The 13,510-nt window shown below is 36.9% G+C and overlaps 1 protein-coding gene across 6 annotated transcripts in view; it reads left to right on the plus strand.

Annotated features, from left to right (window-relative positions):
- The window catches only part of cntnap1 (contactin associated protein 1), a 35,687-nt gene that overhangs the window by 15,251 nt on the left and 6,926 nt on the right, over positions 1-13,510 (plus strand). For 3 of the 6 annotated variants that reach the window (XR_009270435.1, XM_058771677.1, XM_058771679.1), the window contains exons 2-21: positions 1,280-1,381; positions 2,225-2,418; positions 2,670-2,823; positions 3,565-3,768; positions 3,861-4,045; positions 4,178-4,330; positions 4,738-4,999; positions 5,167-5,316; positions 5,583-5,754; positions 6,762-6,868; positions 6,965-7,084; positions 7,167-7,370; positions 8,409-8,565; positions 9,201-9,328; positions 9,627-9,800; positions 9,897-10,115; positions 10,200-10,439; positions 12,837-13,079; positions 13,151-13,278; positions 13,368-13,461. Coding sequence is in view for 3 of the 6 variants with exons in the window: in XM_058771677.1 (XP_058627660.1) it covers positions 1,280-1,381; positions 2,225-2,418; positions 2,670-2,823; positions 3,565-3,768; positions 3,861-4,045; positions 4,178-4,330; positions 4,738-4,999; positions 5,167-5,316; positions 5,583-5,754; positions 6,762-6,868; positions 6,965-7,084; positions 7,167-7,370; positions 8,409-8,565; positions 9,201-9,328; positions 9,627-9,800; positions 9,897-10,115; positions 10,200-10,439; positions 12,837-13,079; positions 13,151-13,278; positions 13,368-13,461 (3,390 nt within the window). In the remaining 3 variants the exon portion in view is untranslated. Of the gene's footprint in view, positions 1-1,279; positions 1,382-2,224; positions 2,419-2,669; positions 2,824-3,564; positions 3,769-3,860; positions 4,046-4,177; positions 4,331-4,737; positions 5,000-5,166; positions 5,317-5,582; positions 5,755-6,761; positions 6,869-6,964; positions 7,085-7,166; positions 7,371-8,408; positions 8,566-9,200; positions 9,329-9,626; positions 9,801-9,896; positions 10,116-10,199; positions 10,440-12,836; positions 13,462-13,510 lie in introns of those variants that run through there. The other 3 variants (XR_009270437.1, XR_009270436.1, XM_058771680.1) reach the window with 3 other exon arrangements.

A 13,510-nucleotide genomic window follows, 5' to 3' on the forward strand; every position in this document is an offset into this window, starting at 1 on the left:
TTGTTTTGTGCGTCATCTGTTGTTAGAGAGGTGAGGTGGATGGGCTTTGAGATGCGATGCCATTTGGGCAGATGGCTTTATTAGAGCTCTGTTGAGAGGGTGAGATTGAGGTGGGTTTATCTGACTCTGCTGTTTAGATTAGGCTGAAATGTTGCCAGGTCTAATTGAAGCAGGGATTTGTGTACCAGAGGGACTGATGAAACGCCACAGCAAGACTTGCTAAAAGGGCCGTATTTATGTTCTATCAGTCCACTAAGTAAGACACATATTTTTGTATGTTACAACTGCACCGCCTGTTTCACACATGATCCGTGTGCAGTGCACATGCTGTACAAATGCGGTGCAAAAGTACATTATACCACAAACAATCTATTCGTTCTCCATTATTTTGATTTTAAATCTAAACGTTGTTGAAGTTACTGAAAAGGCTTTTTCAGTATTGTGGACAGATGATTTTTTATAATATAAACATTCAGAAAAGGACCTGAAGGTGGAGGATGCCAGGACTTGAAGTTAAGAGCAACACAGCACAATAATACAATCTTTGAGAGATGTATTTATGTTTAAACTCAATAAGTATACTGTAAAAATGTAATATTCCATTCATTACTTCTTAGATTTGCATATTAATTTGCTATGCAAATTAGCAAGAATAATTAGCAAGAGGCAAAATATTTAAACATGGAACTTTGTCTGAGCTTACAGTAATTCGCTCTCAAAGATGTATACGTTTTGTTGTTTGCTTTGGCATTGAATAGGGTTACATGGTCGATTAGATGCCATTTTCAGCGCAATGGCAAATGTCATTGTTGTTCATTAGGCCTAGTAATAATCTCAGCTATAGAACAGCCAATGCATTACATTATGTTGTCCAGTCAATTTTTCGCTTTGGAGAAATGGATATTTGAAATCACACTTAGTTCTAGGGTGGTTTTATTGCGTTTATGGTGGTGCTATGAATTGGATAAACTGTATATCATATACCAGCTAAAGGATGATTTTTAATTTGAAAAACTACAACTTAAGTTGGAAATATTATACATAACAGAAATTTAAATTATTTATTGCTGGTAATTTATGTAGATAACTTCACAGAGTTTCATTGTGTTCTTCCGTTTGCATTAAACTGCTATCTTGTTTCAGAAGTAAAAAAAAAAAAAAAAGAAAGCCTCATCTTGCTTTTATGATAATGCTTTCATAATTCATTCATAATGCTTTTATGAAATGCTGTTGTTGTTGAATATTCTCAGCAATTTTCTTTTTCTTTCTCTTTATTCAGGGCCATGCTTAGATTCGCTGATCTCTCCGCTCTACGCTTCCTCTTTCCATGCTTCCTCCAGATATAACTTTTTTTACTCTGCACACTTTGCCAAACTGTATGGTAAGTGACTACACCACAAAAAGCATGGGTTGTGGAAAAAAGTTTGAATAGGTCTTATTGAGAATAGTGAAGTGAAATAATATTAACCTTCTCCTCTGACTTTTAGAATTAGTAGACATTGTAAGCCACTATAATTACTAGCAGACTGCTGGATGGGTTCCCTTTTGAAGCAAAATATCTTGCTTTTTGTGAATAAAAGCATTTGTAACTATATCTGACATTACTGAGCTATGAATGAAAAAGAAAATAATATACTGTATGAGAGAAAGTAAATGTCACAAAATCACTTGAAACAGAGCTAAATGCTGCACTAAATGCTGACTACTTCAAGACTGAGCAAGTATATTGTCCTGTAGTGTTATCAGCCTGATTATATTTTAGGCAACAGAACAGCCTGTATTTTATTTTATTTGTTTTGTTTTGGTTTTTACCTGCCGTTAAATCTGTAAAATAAGATCTTCTGTACACATACACATTTAAATGAGGGATTCTATAGGCATGAATTCAATTGGTTGGTGGAGAAAAATATCAATTTGAACTTTTTGCTTTATTTGAAGTGCCAAAAACACACAAGGGATTTGAGGAATTTCTCTTTATTTTCCCCCAGAGGAGAACTCAAAAATACAAAAATTATTTTTATTTTTTTCAATATCTATCAATTTATGAATGCCCAAAATAGGGACCAAGGCCCTACCAACTATAATAGTTCCTGCAGCCCATGACAAGAATGGCTCAAGAATGTTTTTTATGAACTGAATTTCTCAAATGTTTGTGTGATGCATTTGTAAGTAACTTTGGATAAAAGCATCTGCTAAATGAATGAATGTAAATGTGATGATGTAGGGAGCAGCGGCTGGTCTCCGTCCCCTCGGGACAGGCAGCCATGGATGCAGATTGACTTGGGGAGGAAGTATCGTATTATGGCCATTGCTACTCAGGGTACCTTCAACTCTTATGACTGGGTCACCAAATACATGCTGCTGTACGGGGACCGATTTGACGCATGGACTCCATACGTCATGAAAGGAGGCAACATGGTAAAAATAATCTATGTTTTATGAGTGTTTGGAAAGAGAGTGTTTGTATGATTTGTGCTGATCAAGGATCCTGATGTTTGGTGGTTCAGGACAGGTTAAGAGGTCATGCATTTGTATCATTTTTGACTCAGAATTTAGAGTTTACATTAGTTTTCGATGTAGGATTAGTTGTAGGTGAGAGAAGCGGTTTGTTTGTTAAACGGTGTGTAACATTCATAGAGCCTCTAATATAAGCTTTTTGTGTCTCTCAGACGTTGCCTGGCAACTGGAATTACTACCAGGTGAAGAGGAACGTCTTTCATTATGCGTTCACTGCCAAACATCTGCGCATCTATCCCATGGGCTGGAATACTGAGAACGGAGGAAAGATCGGCCTTCGCGTAGAGTTCTACGGCTGTCCTTACGGTAAACAGCACACTGAGTTACTGGCAACAGCTTTGGTTTTATCAGCAGCCAAGAACTTTATCTTAACATGATACAGAAAATCTCCTCAGTGTTTTGTAATGTTAACTGGTCCTTTGAGCTGTACTGCAGAAAATAATAATTTAATCAGTATTTTGGTCTTGTTTTCCAGTAAATATATCCAATATGTGCTTAAGAAGGAAAATGGCATAAGATCATTTTCAGAAGTCATTTTCATCAAAATAAAAAAGTGAGGTTTATGAAACATTTTAACCCTCTAAATGAAATGATATTTTCTTACTGCAAAACATACTATATCATTTTTACTCTTGTTTCAAGAATGTTTAAATATTAATACTAGAAATCATGAGATGTTTGTGCGTGTGTGTGTGTGTGTGGGCAGTGTGCCAAGCAGAGTATCATTTAAATGTTAATATCTTTGCACTGCAAAAAATAACAATACTTTTTCCAGATACAATATCAAGCACTCACACCTGCCTGTTAAGCTTATGGATTAATTGAATATTCATTTGTAAATTCAACAACTATGAACATTGTATTATGCAAGCTAGAAGCAATTAGGGAGACACTGTGTACCCCTTGATGATCTGGGTTCCTGTCGCTCAACTAGTAGAGCCGGACATATTAGCTTGTCTGTTTTGTGTTTGGTTTTTAAGATGAAGAACATCTTCCAATACAGTTTTTGACAGTCCTCTTCATACTCTTGACCTTTGACCCTAACAGACTCATATGTGATGCAGTTTGAGGGGGATGACATGGTGGCGTATTCATTCCCACGGGGCAGGATGAGGACTCTTCAGGACCACTACGCTTTAAACTTTAAGACTTTGGAGAAGGATGGTATTCTCCTGCACAGTGAAGGTTTGCAGGGAGACTCCATCACTCTAGAGCTGAAGACTGGGCGCCTCTACTTACATATCAGCTTGGGTAATGATGACAAATCTGTCTATCTGTCTATCTATCTATCCATCTGTTGTTCTATCTACATTCACAGAACATGTATTTCTGCTCTTTTTCAGGGAGTAGCACTGTCCATAACACCAATGGGATGACCACAATGATGCTGGGAAACCTGCTGGACACTCAGCACTGGCACTACGTCACCGTCAAGCGCTACGGACGAGAGGTTAACTTCACCTTGGACAGCCAGACTGAGACTGCTGTCCTCAACGGAGAGTTCCAGTACCTTGATCTGGACAAACAGGTGTTATGTTGGATTAAACACATGAACTATTAATGCACACTTCACTAAAGGACTCACATTTGTTCAGAAGATTTAAATGAGGAATCAATGTTCCCTACATCCTGATCATAGCAATTATCCATTTCTCTTTAGATTTATGTTGGCGGCGTGATTGAGAAAGACGTGCCCCATCTGCCCGGTAAGTTTAACTTCCGTGGCTGCATGGAAAACGTCTTTATCAATGGAATCAATGTCATCTACAAGACACAGTACCAGGAGCCTGAAATACGACTAGCTCCTAAAAAGGTTTGTAGAGTTTTCCTAAAATTCACACAGTCAACAGCAAGAGCATAGTGTGGGGTGAATTATTAGATGAAGAATCACATCGAGGGTGAGAACCAGACTCAACCAAACTTTACAGGAGAGCCAAAACAAAAATTTTACAATAGTTTGATCTGACTTTGTGTACTGATTTCAATTGTTTATAATACAAATTTGTACACTCATGGATGACAGTACTTTTTCCAGTAGAAAGAGCTCATTAAGAGCTTTCATTTGATGTATATGTCTCCATTTCACCAAAAATGTCACTTACGCCCTTCTGGTTCTCACCCCTCGATATGATGTCACATTTGGATGGCCATTGTATTGCTTTTGCAAAATATTTGTAATATTAATTTGTATATATTTCCATCTCATCTGCCTTTCTTCAGAAAAAGATGCATTATACTTGCCGTGATCTCCTCTGGAAGCCCATGACCTTTGCAGGACCCAACAACTACCTGCAGCTGCCCGGCTTCTTCCGGAAGAACCGTCTGGCAGTGAAGTTTAAGTTTCGCTCATGGGACTACACAGGGTTACTGATGTTCACCAGGTTTGCAGATGAGTTGGGCTCTCTGGAGCTGGGCCTCAGCGAAGGACAAGTCAATGTCACTCTAATGCAGCCTGGAAACAAGAGATTACGTTTCGCTGCAGGTATGATTGAGGATTGTGTCCATAGTATTCGTTATGACATTTTGAACACTGTTTCTATAAGAGAGGACTGAATGGAACCCCTGTAGAACAAGAGTTTAGCAGAACCAACACCAGATGAAAGATTATATACAGTACAGTAAATATTATCCTATTTTGTCTTGTCTCAGGGTACCGTCTCAATGACGGCTTCTGGCACACAGTAGACCTGACCGCCAAAGACAACTTATTAACTATCACTATAGATGAAGATGAAAGCTCACCACTGAAGATCACCAACCCCTTCATGGTTCGTACAGGAGACCGCTACTTCTTTGGTGGTAAGTAACAGAACATAAGGACGATCAGTCTGTTATGATTCAGTGCCACATGACTAAAACTGCATGACTCTCTCCTCTAAAACTGCCTAAAATTACTGTGAAACAATGTTAATGTTTGCAATAATATGCATCTGTTATACATAAATATGCACATGGCATAAATGCTACATTAATGTTTATCATCTATACTAAATGTGAATGTATTCAGTGCCTTTCAGTTGCATAGCAGATAACTAGATTAATATTTCATATCTGATGTGCTGCAGGTTGTCCTAAGACCAATAACACGGCACGCTGTGTGACCAAGCTGTCTCGCTTCCATGGCTGCATGCAGCAGATCTTTATAGATGATGAGCCGGTGGATATAGATGTCATGCTGCAGAGGAAATGGGGCAGATATGCTGAAATCCTGCTGGGCACCTGCGGAATCACTGATAGGTGTGTGTTTGTGTGGGTGGGTTTTGCCAACACTGTCCTCCCAATTATAGAAGCCAAGCAAACAGCCCTCATGCATGTAAAATAAAAAATGGCTTCTGTAGGAGTCAAGAATACTGGTACGACATATCATTAGCTCAGCTCTATAAAAACAATATATATCAATGGGAAGCCACCACCATGATCTGAAAACTAGCATGCATGTGTAGGATATAAATTTAGTGTTTATTTGTTACGTCAATGTCTTAATCTGTAATAGGAAATCAGGATGAACATAATAAGAAAATTGTAAATGCAAAAAAAAAAAAAACCGCCAAAAAAACCCCCGATGAATCTGATACTATTTAACACCAGTACAAATATCTAAACATTCCTATCAAGATAGATTTACTTTAGAAGCTATAAATGACTTCATATCTTTAGTCTTGTTTTCTGAAAAACATATCAAAATGATCTGAAATAGGAAAAAATATCTGTCAGTTGTGAAGGACATCTTGTTTTTCCTTCAAACTAACTTCATTTTTCTTTCCCTACTGACAGATTTTTCTTCTTGTTTTAAGCATAAACTCACTTAATTTTGATTGAATTTTTAGAAAATATGACTTAATATTTTCACAAGTAATTGTATCTTGATTTACGAAAATGTAAGTATTTGTACTGGATAACAAAACAATAATACAAATAAAAAGTGTTTTTTCAATGTGTCAGTTATTGTCCAAAATATTAATAACAATAATATTATAATATAAATACTCATAAAGAAACAAAGCCTCACAAAGGAGGAAAACAAGACAGAGTAATCACTGATAAATCAACAGAAAATAAATTACTATTCTAGTTTTGATCTTAGATTATAACTCTCAGGTTGATTCATCTCATATTAGTGTCACCTGCAAATGATATTTTGTACAATATGCAACAACAGTATTGACAAGAAAACATGACATGCCCAATGTAATATCTTGAGACGTGCAATATTAAAGTGTCAACTGTCTCTTGTTTTTTCTCAGGTGCAGTCCAAACCCTTGTGAACATGAAGGCAGGTGTATTCAGTCCTGGAATGACTTCCTGTGTGTGTGTAACAACACCGGCTACAAGGGGGAAGTTTGTCATAACTGTGAGCATCCCTCATTGAGGAGATTCCTCTTTATTGACTTTTACTTGGTGAAACATGAGAATTAAGCCTCTCGCTGTCTCTCTCTCATCATCTCAGCGGTCTACAGGGAGTCATGTGAGGCCTACAGGCTGAATGGGAAGTACTGGTCAGGCAACTACACCATAGATCCAGATCTGAGCGGACCACTGAAGCCTTTCACGGTCTACTGCAATATGAGTATGTATGAAGTGTTGAAAGCAATTAGAATGATTTTCACAATAAGCTATGTCCTATAATTAATGTCCTGTAACATTTTTAGTGCAAAAATCATGGACCGTTATTGAGCACAACCGCATGAAAAGCACCAAAGTGAGCGGCTCCACCTTGGATCGACCGTATATTGGGGACCTCCAGTATGTAAATGCATCGTGGGATGAAGTCACTGCCCTAGCAAACACGTCTTTATACTGCGAACAGTGGATTGAGTTCTCATGCTACAAGTCACGCCTCCTCAATACTCCACGTAAGTTACATTTTTTTTAACAATGACAATTGGAAATCAGTCTCCTTTGTCATTTATAGTCAGTGATTGAAATGAATGGGATAATTCACCCAAAAATTAAAATTCTGTCATAATTTATTTACCCTCATGGTCCAAACCTGTATGAGTTTAATCAGTGCTTCTCAAAATGTGACTTTCTGAAGACAATCCTAGCCACTCTAAGTATGTGATTAGTCCATATACGACACCTACACTATGTTCCATACATTGTGTAGCTATATGAAATATTTAGTGTGAAATTTATCTTATTATTGAAATCCCTTAATCTCTTGCAATCACCAGCATTCATGAGGCGATTCGTATTTTTGAGCTGGATCTTTTCAATGAATCGGTTAATGCAGTACACAAAACTGGTCTGAATAATTTGATTACAAATCAAACTGGTCTGGCTCTGGAGATCAACTTATAGTAAGTAGAGTATTTGAGTTAATAATGATTTGTGCTTTGAAAAGATGGAACAAAATGCAGTTATGATACATTTATGATTTAAAAATTTAATTAATTTTTTTATTTTGGTGCTTAACATCCCCAATCCTAATTCACTTTTAGTATATTGAAAAGAGTGGAGAAGGTGTTCTTCAAAAACCTTTCCACAGTAGAAATGAACGTATTTAAATGTGTTACAGTGTACTATATAAGCAGCCATCACTATGTAGCTGAAATATAGCATAGTAGAAGAAGAAAAAAGGAACTACAGCTGTGAGTTTTAGATGGCTGATGAAGTATTGATCTTAGCTAGGATCTTAGGTAATATGGTCTGACTCAGCTGAACTGCCAGGAACTTGAACCTAATTAGTGACACTGACCTTCTCAGCCTTTTTGTTTGCTGAGTAACTATAGGAATTGTATCAGTCAGCCTTTACCATTCAAATGAGTTTGCAAAGATTTACATAGTAGGGCCCAGTCGTCATGGTCCCCTTCTTTGTGAGACTGGCTTGCCTACACTACTAATAGGTATGCACTGAGTGTTTCTTTGGTTTTATTTATTGTTGTACACAGATGGGCGGCCTTACACTTACTGGATTGGTCGGCATAATGAGAGTCATGAATACTGGGGAGGAGCTTTCCCTGAAAGTGGGAAATGTGGATGTGCTGTCAATCAAACATGTACTGACTCCAAGTACTGGTGCAACTGTGACGCAGACTATCGCCAATGGTGAGAATGAATAAACAACTGAAAACTTTATTTTTTTATTATATAAGCATGCCTTTTACAATGTGTCTGTATGGTGGTGTTTTATATTATTAAAGATAGAAAATAAATGGACCTCAGGGAACTGAACTATGCATGTACTATTTACATGACTGTTCAAAAGTTTGGTGTTAGTAAGGATTGTTTTTTTCCCCAAAGAATTTCAAATAAATGCTGTTCGGTTGAACTTTCTATTAAACAAAGCATCTTGAAAAAAAATGTCTCAGTTTCTACAAAATTAAGCACTGCAGTGCAATAATAACAAATGTTTCCAAAGCTCCAAAACAACACATTAATATAATTTCTGAAGGATCACGTGACACTGAAGACTGGATGATGCTGTAAATTCAGCTTTGACATCACAGGCATAAATTACGTTTTAATATATATTCAAACAGAATACAGTTATTTTAAATTGTACTAATATTTCACATTATTACTGTATTTTTAATAATAAATGCAGCCTTGGTGAACATAAGAGAATTCCTACAAAAACCTGAAAAAAAAAATCTAATCAACCCCAAACTTTTGAACAGTTGTGTATAAGTACAAGCTAAATATTGAATTGATTATTTTAACGGCTAATTTCCATTCACTAGGCACTCCGATAAGGGATACCTGTCGTTCCGAGACCACCTGCCTGTCAGGAGGATTCTCATAGGAGACACTAACCGCACCGGTTCAGAAGCGCGCTACAGTGTTGGGGCACTGTACTGCCATGGAGACAGTGAGTAATGAATGTTACAAAGATAAAATGGATGAAAAGTCTGTGTATATAAAGTATAATAAGAAGATCCTTTCTGACGTGTGAGTAAAGGGAAATGTCATTTCATTTATCACAAAATAAACACAAAGCAAAGCAGCTTTAAATGACCCTATAGGGGTTTATTTTGATGGCTGACTGAACATGATCCTCATTAACACAGATAATTACCAAATTAATAAAGAAATTAGCATAAAATGTTGATTTGAGTAATTCTACTGTATATTTGCACTGATTTGTTAATTGGAAATCCTTCTCTTAGGGAGTATCTGGAACACTATAGCTTTCAGCAAGCCCACCTATCTGGCGTTCCCCACCTTCAAGCCCGGCACCAGTGCCGACATCACGTTCCACTTCAGGACCTACCGAACTAACGGAGTGTTTGTAGAAAGCTCAGATGACCACCTGCGTAATTTCTTACGAATTGAACTCAATTGTGAGTGTTGTTTCCATGGCAGAGGGACTGTAAATCCTAAAAATATATGGTGTATATCTACTGATTCTGATTCGGTTTCTGCTTAAATTTTCACAGCTACAACTGAGGTGGTTTTCATATTTATGGTGGGTGATGGGATTAGAAACGTGACCCTGCGCTCTCCTAAACCTCTCAATGATAATGAATGGCACTATGTAGAAGCTGAAATCAATGTGAAATTGGCACGTCTCAAGGTTGATTTCCTGCCTCCGGCCATTCACAAGTTTCCAGGCCAAACCTACATCACTATGATGTTCACACAACCCCTGCTCGTAGGTAAGAATTATAGAGCTGGGGTTTCAAGCAGAGTTGATATGAAAACATTGCTTTAAGCAGTTGATACCATGCATCTGTATTTAGGGGCAGCCAATCACACCTTAAGGCCTTTTCTGGGTTGTCTGCGTGGGCTGAGGATGAACGGGGTGCCCATGGATTTGGAGGGAAAGGTTGACGAGAGGGCTGGCATACGTAGGAACTGCACCGGAGCGTGTCTGAATGTCTCCATACCATGTCGAAACGGAGGCCAGTGCATTGATGGCTACGCTTCTTACGCCTGTGACTGCAATAACACAGCCTTCGACGGCTATTACTGTCATTTAGGTGAGTTAACACACATTTGCATATGCTCTGTCACACTGCTGGCACAAACTGACGTGGTGCAATGCAGACTGCAGCTGTTTCCTAATAAACATATGCAGATTTGAAATGATATCTTTTCATCTTCATCTGGGGAAAGACTAATTATTACAAATGCATTTTAATTTCATGAAACCGTGATTAGGAGATTTAAAAGATTAAAACTGATTCGAGTGAAGGATAAAAAATTGGAGGAACAAGCAAACTGGTGCCTCTGAGAATCTGTTAAAGAGATTCACTGCCTGAAAAAGAGAGACTGGCAGACTTTGGCTTTTGTGTCCACTTTCCATTTTAAGCATCTAAATCCAGAGCTGATTTAGGCTAACAGGGAGGGATTTGTCTGTTCCATGAAATAAACTGCATTTTTGGATAATCTGTGTGGGAATATTTAAGATATTTGTCTTTGAGCTGAATTATATATATATATTTTTCAATAAATCTTCATACACTCACCTACAGCATTCATAATGTGCTCATAAATTAAGTCATATATATATATATATATATATATATATATATATACACACATATATAAAAACCTTTCTTACTACAGGTATATAATTAGATCTACAATAATTTAGTAGAGCTATCAAAGTTAAATGAATTAAGATGCAATTAAATAATTAAGTGCCCATTTGTCAGTTAACCCTTTAACTTTCACCCCTAAGAGGAGCTAATGAAAACATGGTTTAACTTAAAATTCCTATTAGTAGACATCTAATAAATAACCTCCAGAACTATTTTTTTACATTTATATTTTATACAAAACTCTACCGTACGGTTGAGCTGTCAGTCCATGATAAATCTTGATGTAAATTCAGAGAACTATTTCATGAGTTGTTTTCCAATAATAAACATTCCTTTAACTTTATTAGTATCTTGGATAGGCCTACATTTCATAATCTTCAGGGTCCACAAAGATGAAAAATTATATTTAAGCGTCTGTATAATATTTTGGATAATTATGGTAAATAATTTTTTTTGCATTTCTCATTTATTTTGCTATATTTCTGTTCTTACCCTCTACCCTGTTCACAACAACGTTATGGTTTCATCCCTACTTACTTGGTTGCTTGTTTGACCCTATTATCTGATGACTGACCAGCACCGTTCTCCCTTCTGTGTGACTCACTGAAGTTTGTAAACTGCTGCTAAATGACAATGACTCTCAAAACAGTGGTTGCATATAATATGCATACTTCCCTACAATGGGGAATTGTATTCATAAATATTCATAAAACTGTAGCACAAATTACCCATTACTCAGATTACCTACTATTGTCCAATGGACACTTATCTATCCCATGAGGCCACAATTGTTGTTTTATGAGTGGCTATGTAGCGATACAACTGATGCTGGAAGGTCATATGACAATAACAACATGTTGAATGAAGTAGATCCGAATTATATTCATTCTACGTACATTTATACTATACAGAACATGCTTTCAGTCACAAAGTAAGTACTTATTCAGAAGATGTACCTCCTAATAGAGTATGTGATTTTGGATGCAGCCAGTCACTTGTTTTGTTGCCAAATAAATCAGTGTTTTTGAACAAACTGGTTGACTAAATGATTCAAAAACTTAGGACTGACAAATTACTCTTACTATTTCAGTTCTGAATTCAGCCTGTCTCTTGTTTTGTTTCTGAATGAATCAGCGTTTTGAATAAATTGATGAATAAAGTGAATCATTTAAATGACTCACTCATGCAGACATTCAATTGTCTCCACCTACTGGTGTAACTATGTAACTTTCAGAAAGAGTCACTGTAAAATCTGGACCTGACAAACACAGATAAAAAAAAAAAAAAGATTTTATGGATATGTATGTGATTGCATATATTTAATGTTTCTCTACTTTTCTCTTTTTGAAAAGGAACTGAAAAAATATTTTATGTTAATTGCTATTAAATCACATGACAGCCATGATATTACAATATATTATGATATTATATTTAAATCCCACACAGGTATAATAACTTAATACTAACTACACTGTAAAAAGTGATAAGTTGACTTAACTTAAAAAAACTGAGGAAACCCGTTGCCTTAAATTTTTTAAGTAAATGATAATTTAAAAAAAATAAGTTAATTGAATTGTCAAGTTCACTTAACATTTTAAAAAAAAAAAATTATTATGTACATTTTAAGGCAATGCGTTTCCTTAAATTTTTTAAGTTAAGTCAACTTATCACTTTTTACAGTGTATAAACAGTTACTTTTTGAGTCTAATGACATGTTTTTATGATGAAGTTTTTTTCTAAAAGCAAGTTAAATCAGCATGTGGGAGGATTGCCCGTGAGACATGACCTGACATAAACAACACCATGATCTCTGCTTGTGTCACATCCTTTTAGATATTGGGGCATTCTTTGATGTGGGAGCGTGGTTGCGGTATGACATCCGCAAAGAGCCAATTTCCTTTGACGCATGGTGGGCGAACTTTTGGATAGAGCCTCACTGGCACAACTTCACCCTCGGCTACAACACGACAACTGATGACATAGAGTTCAGCTTCAGCACTCTACAGGCCCCAGCGGTGCTGCTTTATATCAGCTCCTTCAGCAATGATTACATTGCCGTCCTGCTCAAGAAAGATGGTAAACACACACACAATCACACCAAAGCATACAAAACATTAGCTTTAGCACTGATGTCACCACCTTTGCAGGGACTCTTTCGCTGAGATATCGGCTTGGGATAATAAGCTACAAATTTAAGCTGACTGATAGAAACATGGCCGACGGCTTCCCTCATTTTGTCAACATCACCCGACACAACTACACCATATGGACACAGGTAGGATCTCAAACAAGATCAAGCTAGATCTAGAGTTATTAGCATAGCAAAAGCGCACTGTTTGTATGTGTATTTGCACCTGGATCTAGGTGGATTACATGGATCCATGGATTGAGAAGTTAATACCAGGAGAGATTCCCAGATTTGATTCACCAAAGTCTATATTCTTGGGTAGAGTCATGGGTAAGATGGGCATATTTATCTTAAATTGTTGCCTGTGGATGAAAAGTTG

The sequence above is a fragment of the Onychostoma macrolepis genome, chromosome 03 (genome assembly GCF_012432095.1).
Source record: "Onychostoma macrolepis isolate SWU-2019 chromosome 03, ASM1243209v1, whole genome shotgun sequence".
Taxonomy (NCBI): Eukaryota; Metazoa; Chordata; class Actinopteri; order Cypriniformes; family Cyprinidae; genus Onychostoma; species Onychostoma macrolepis.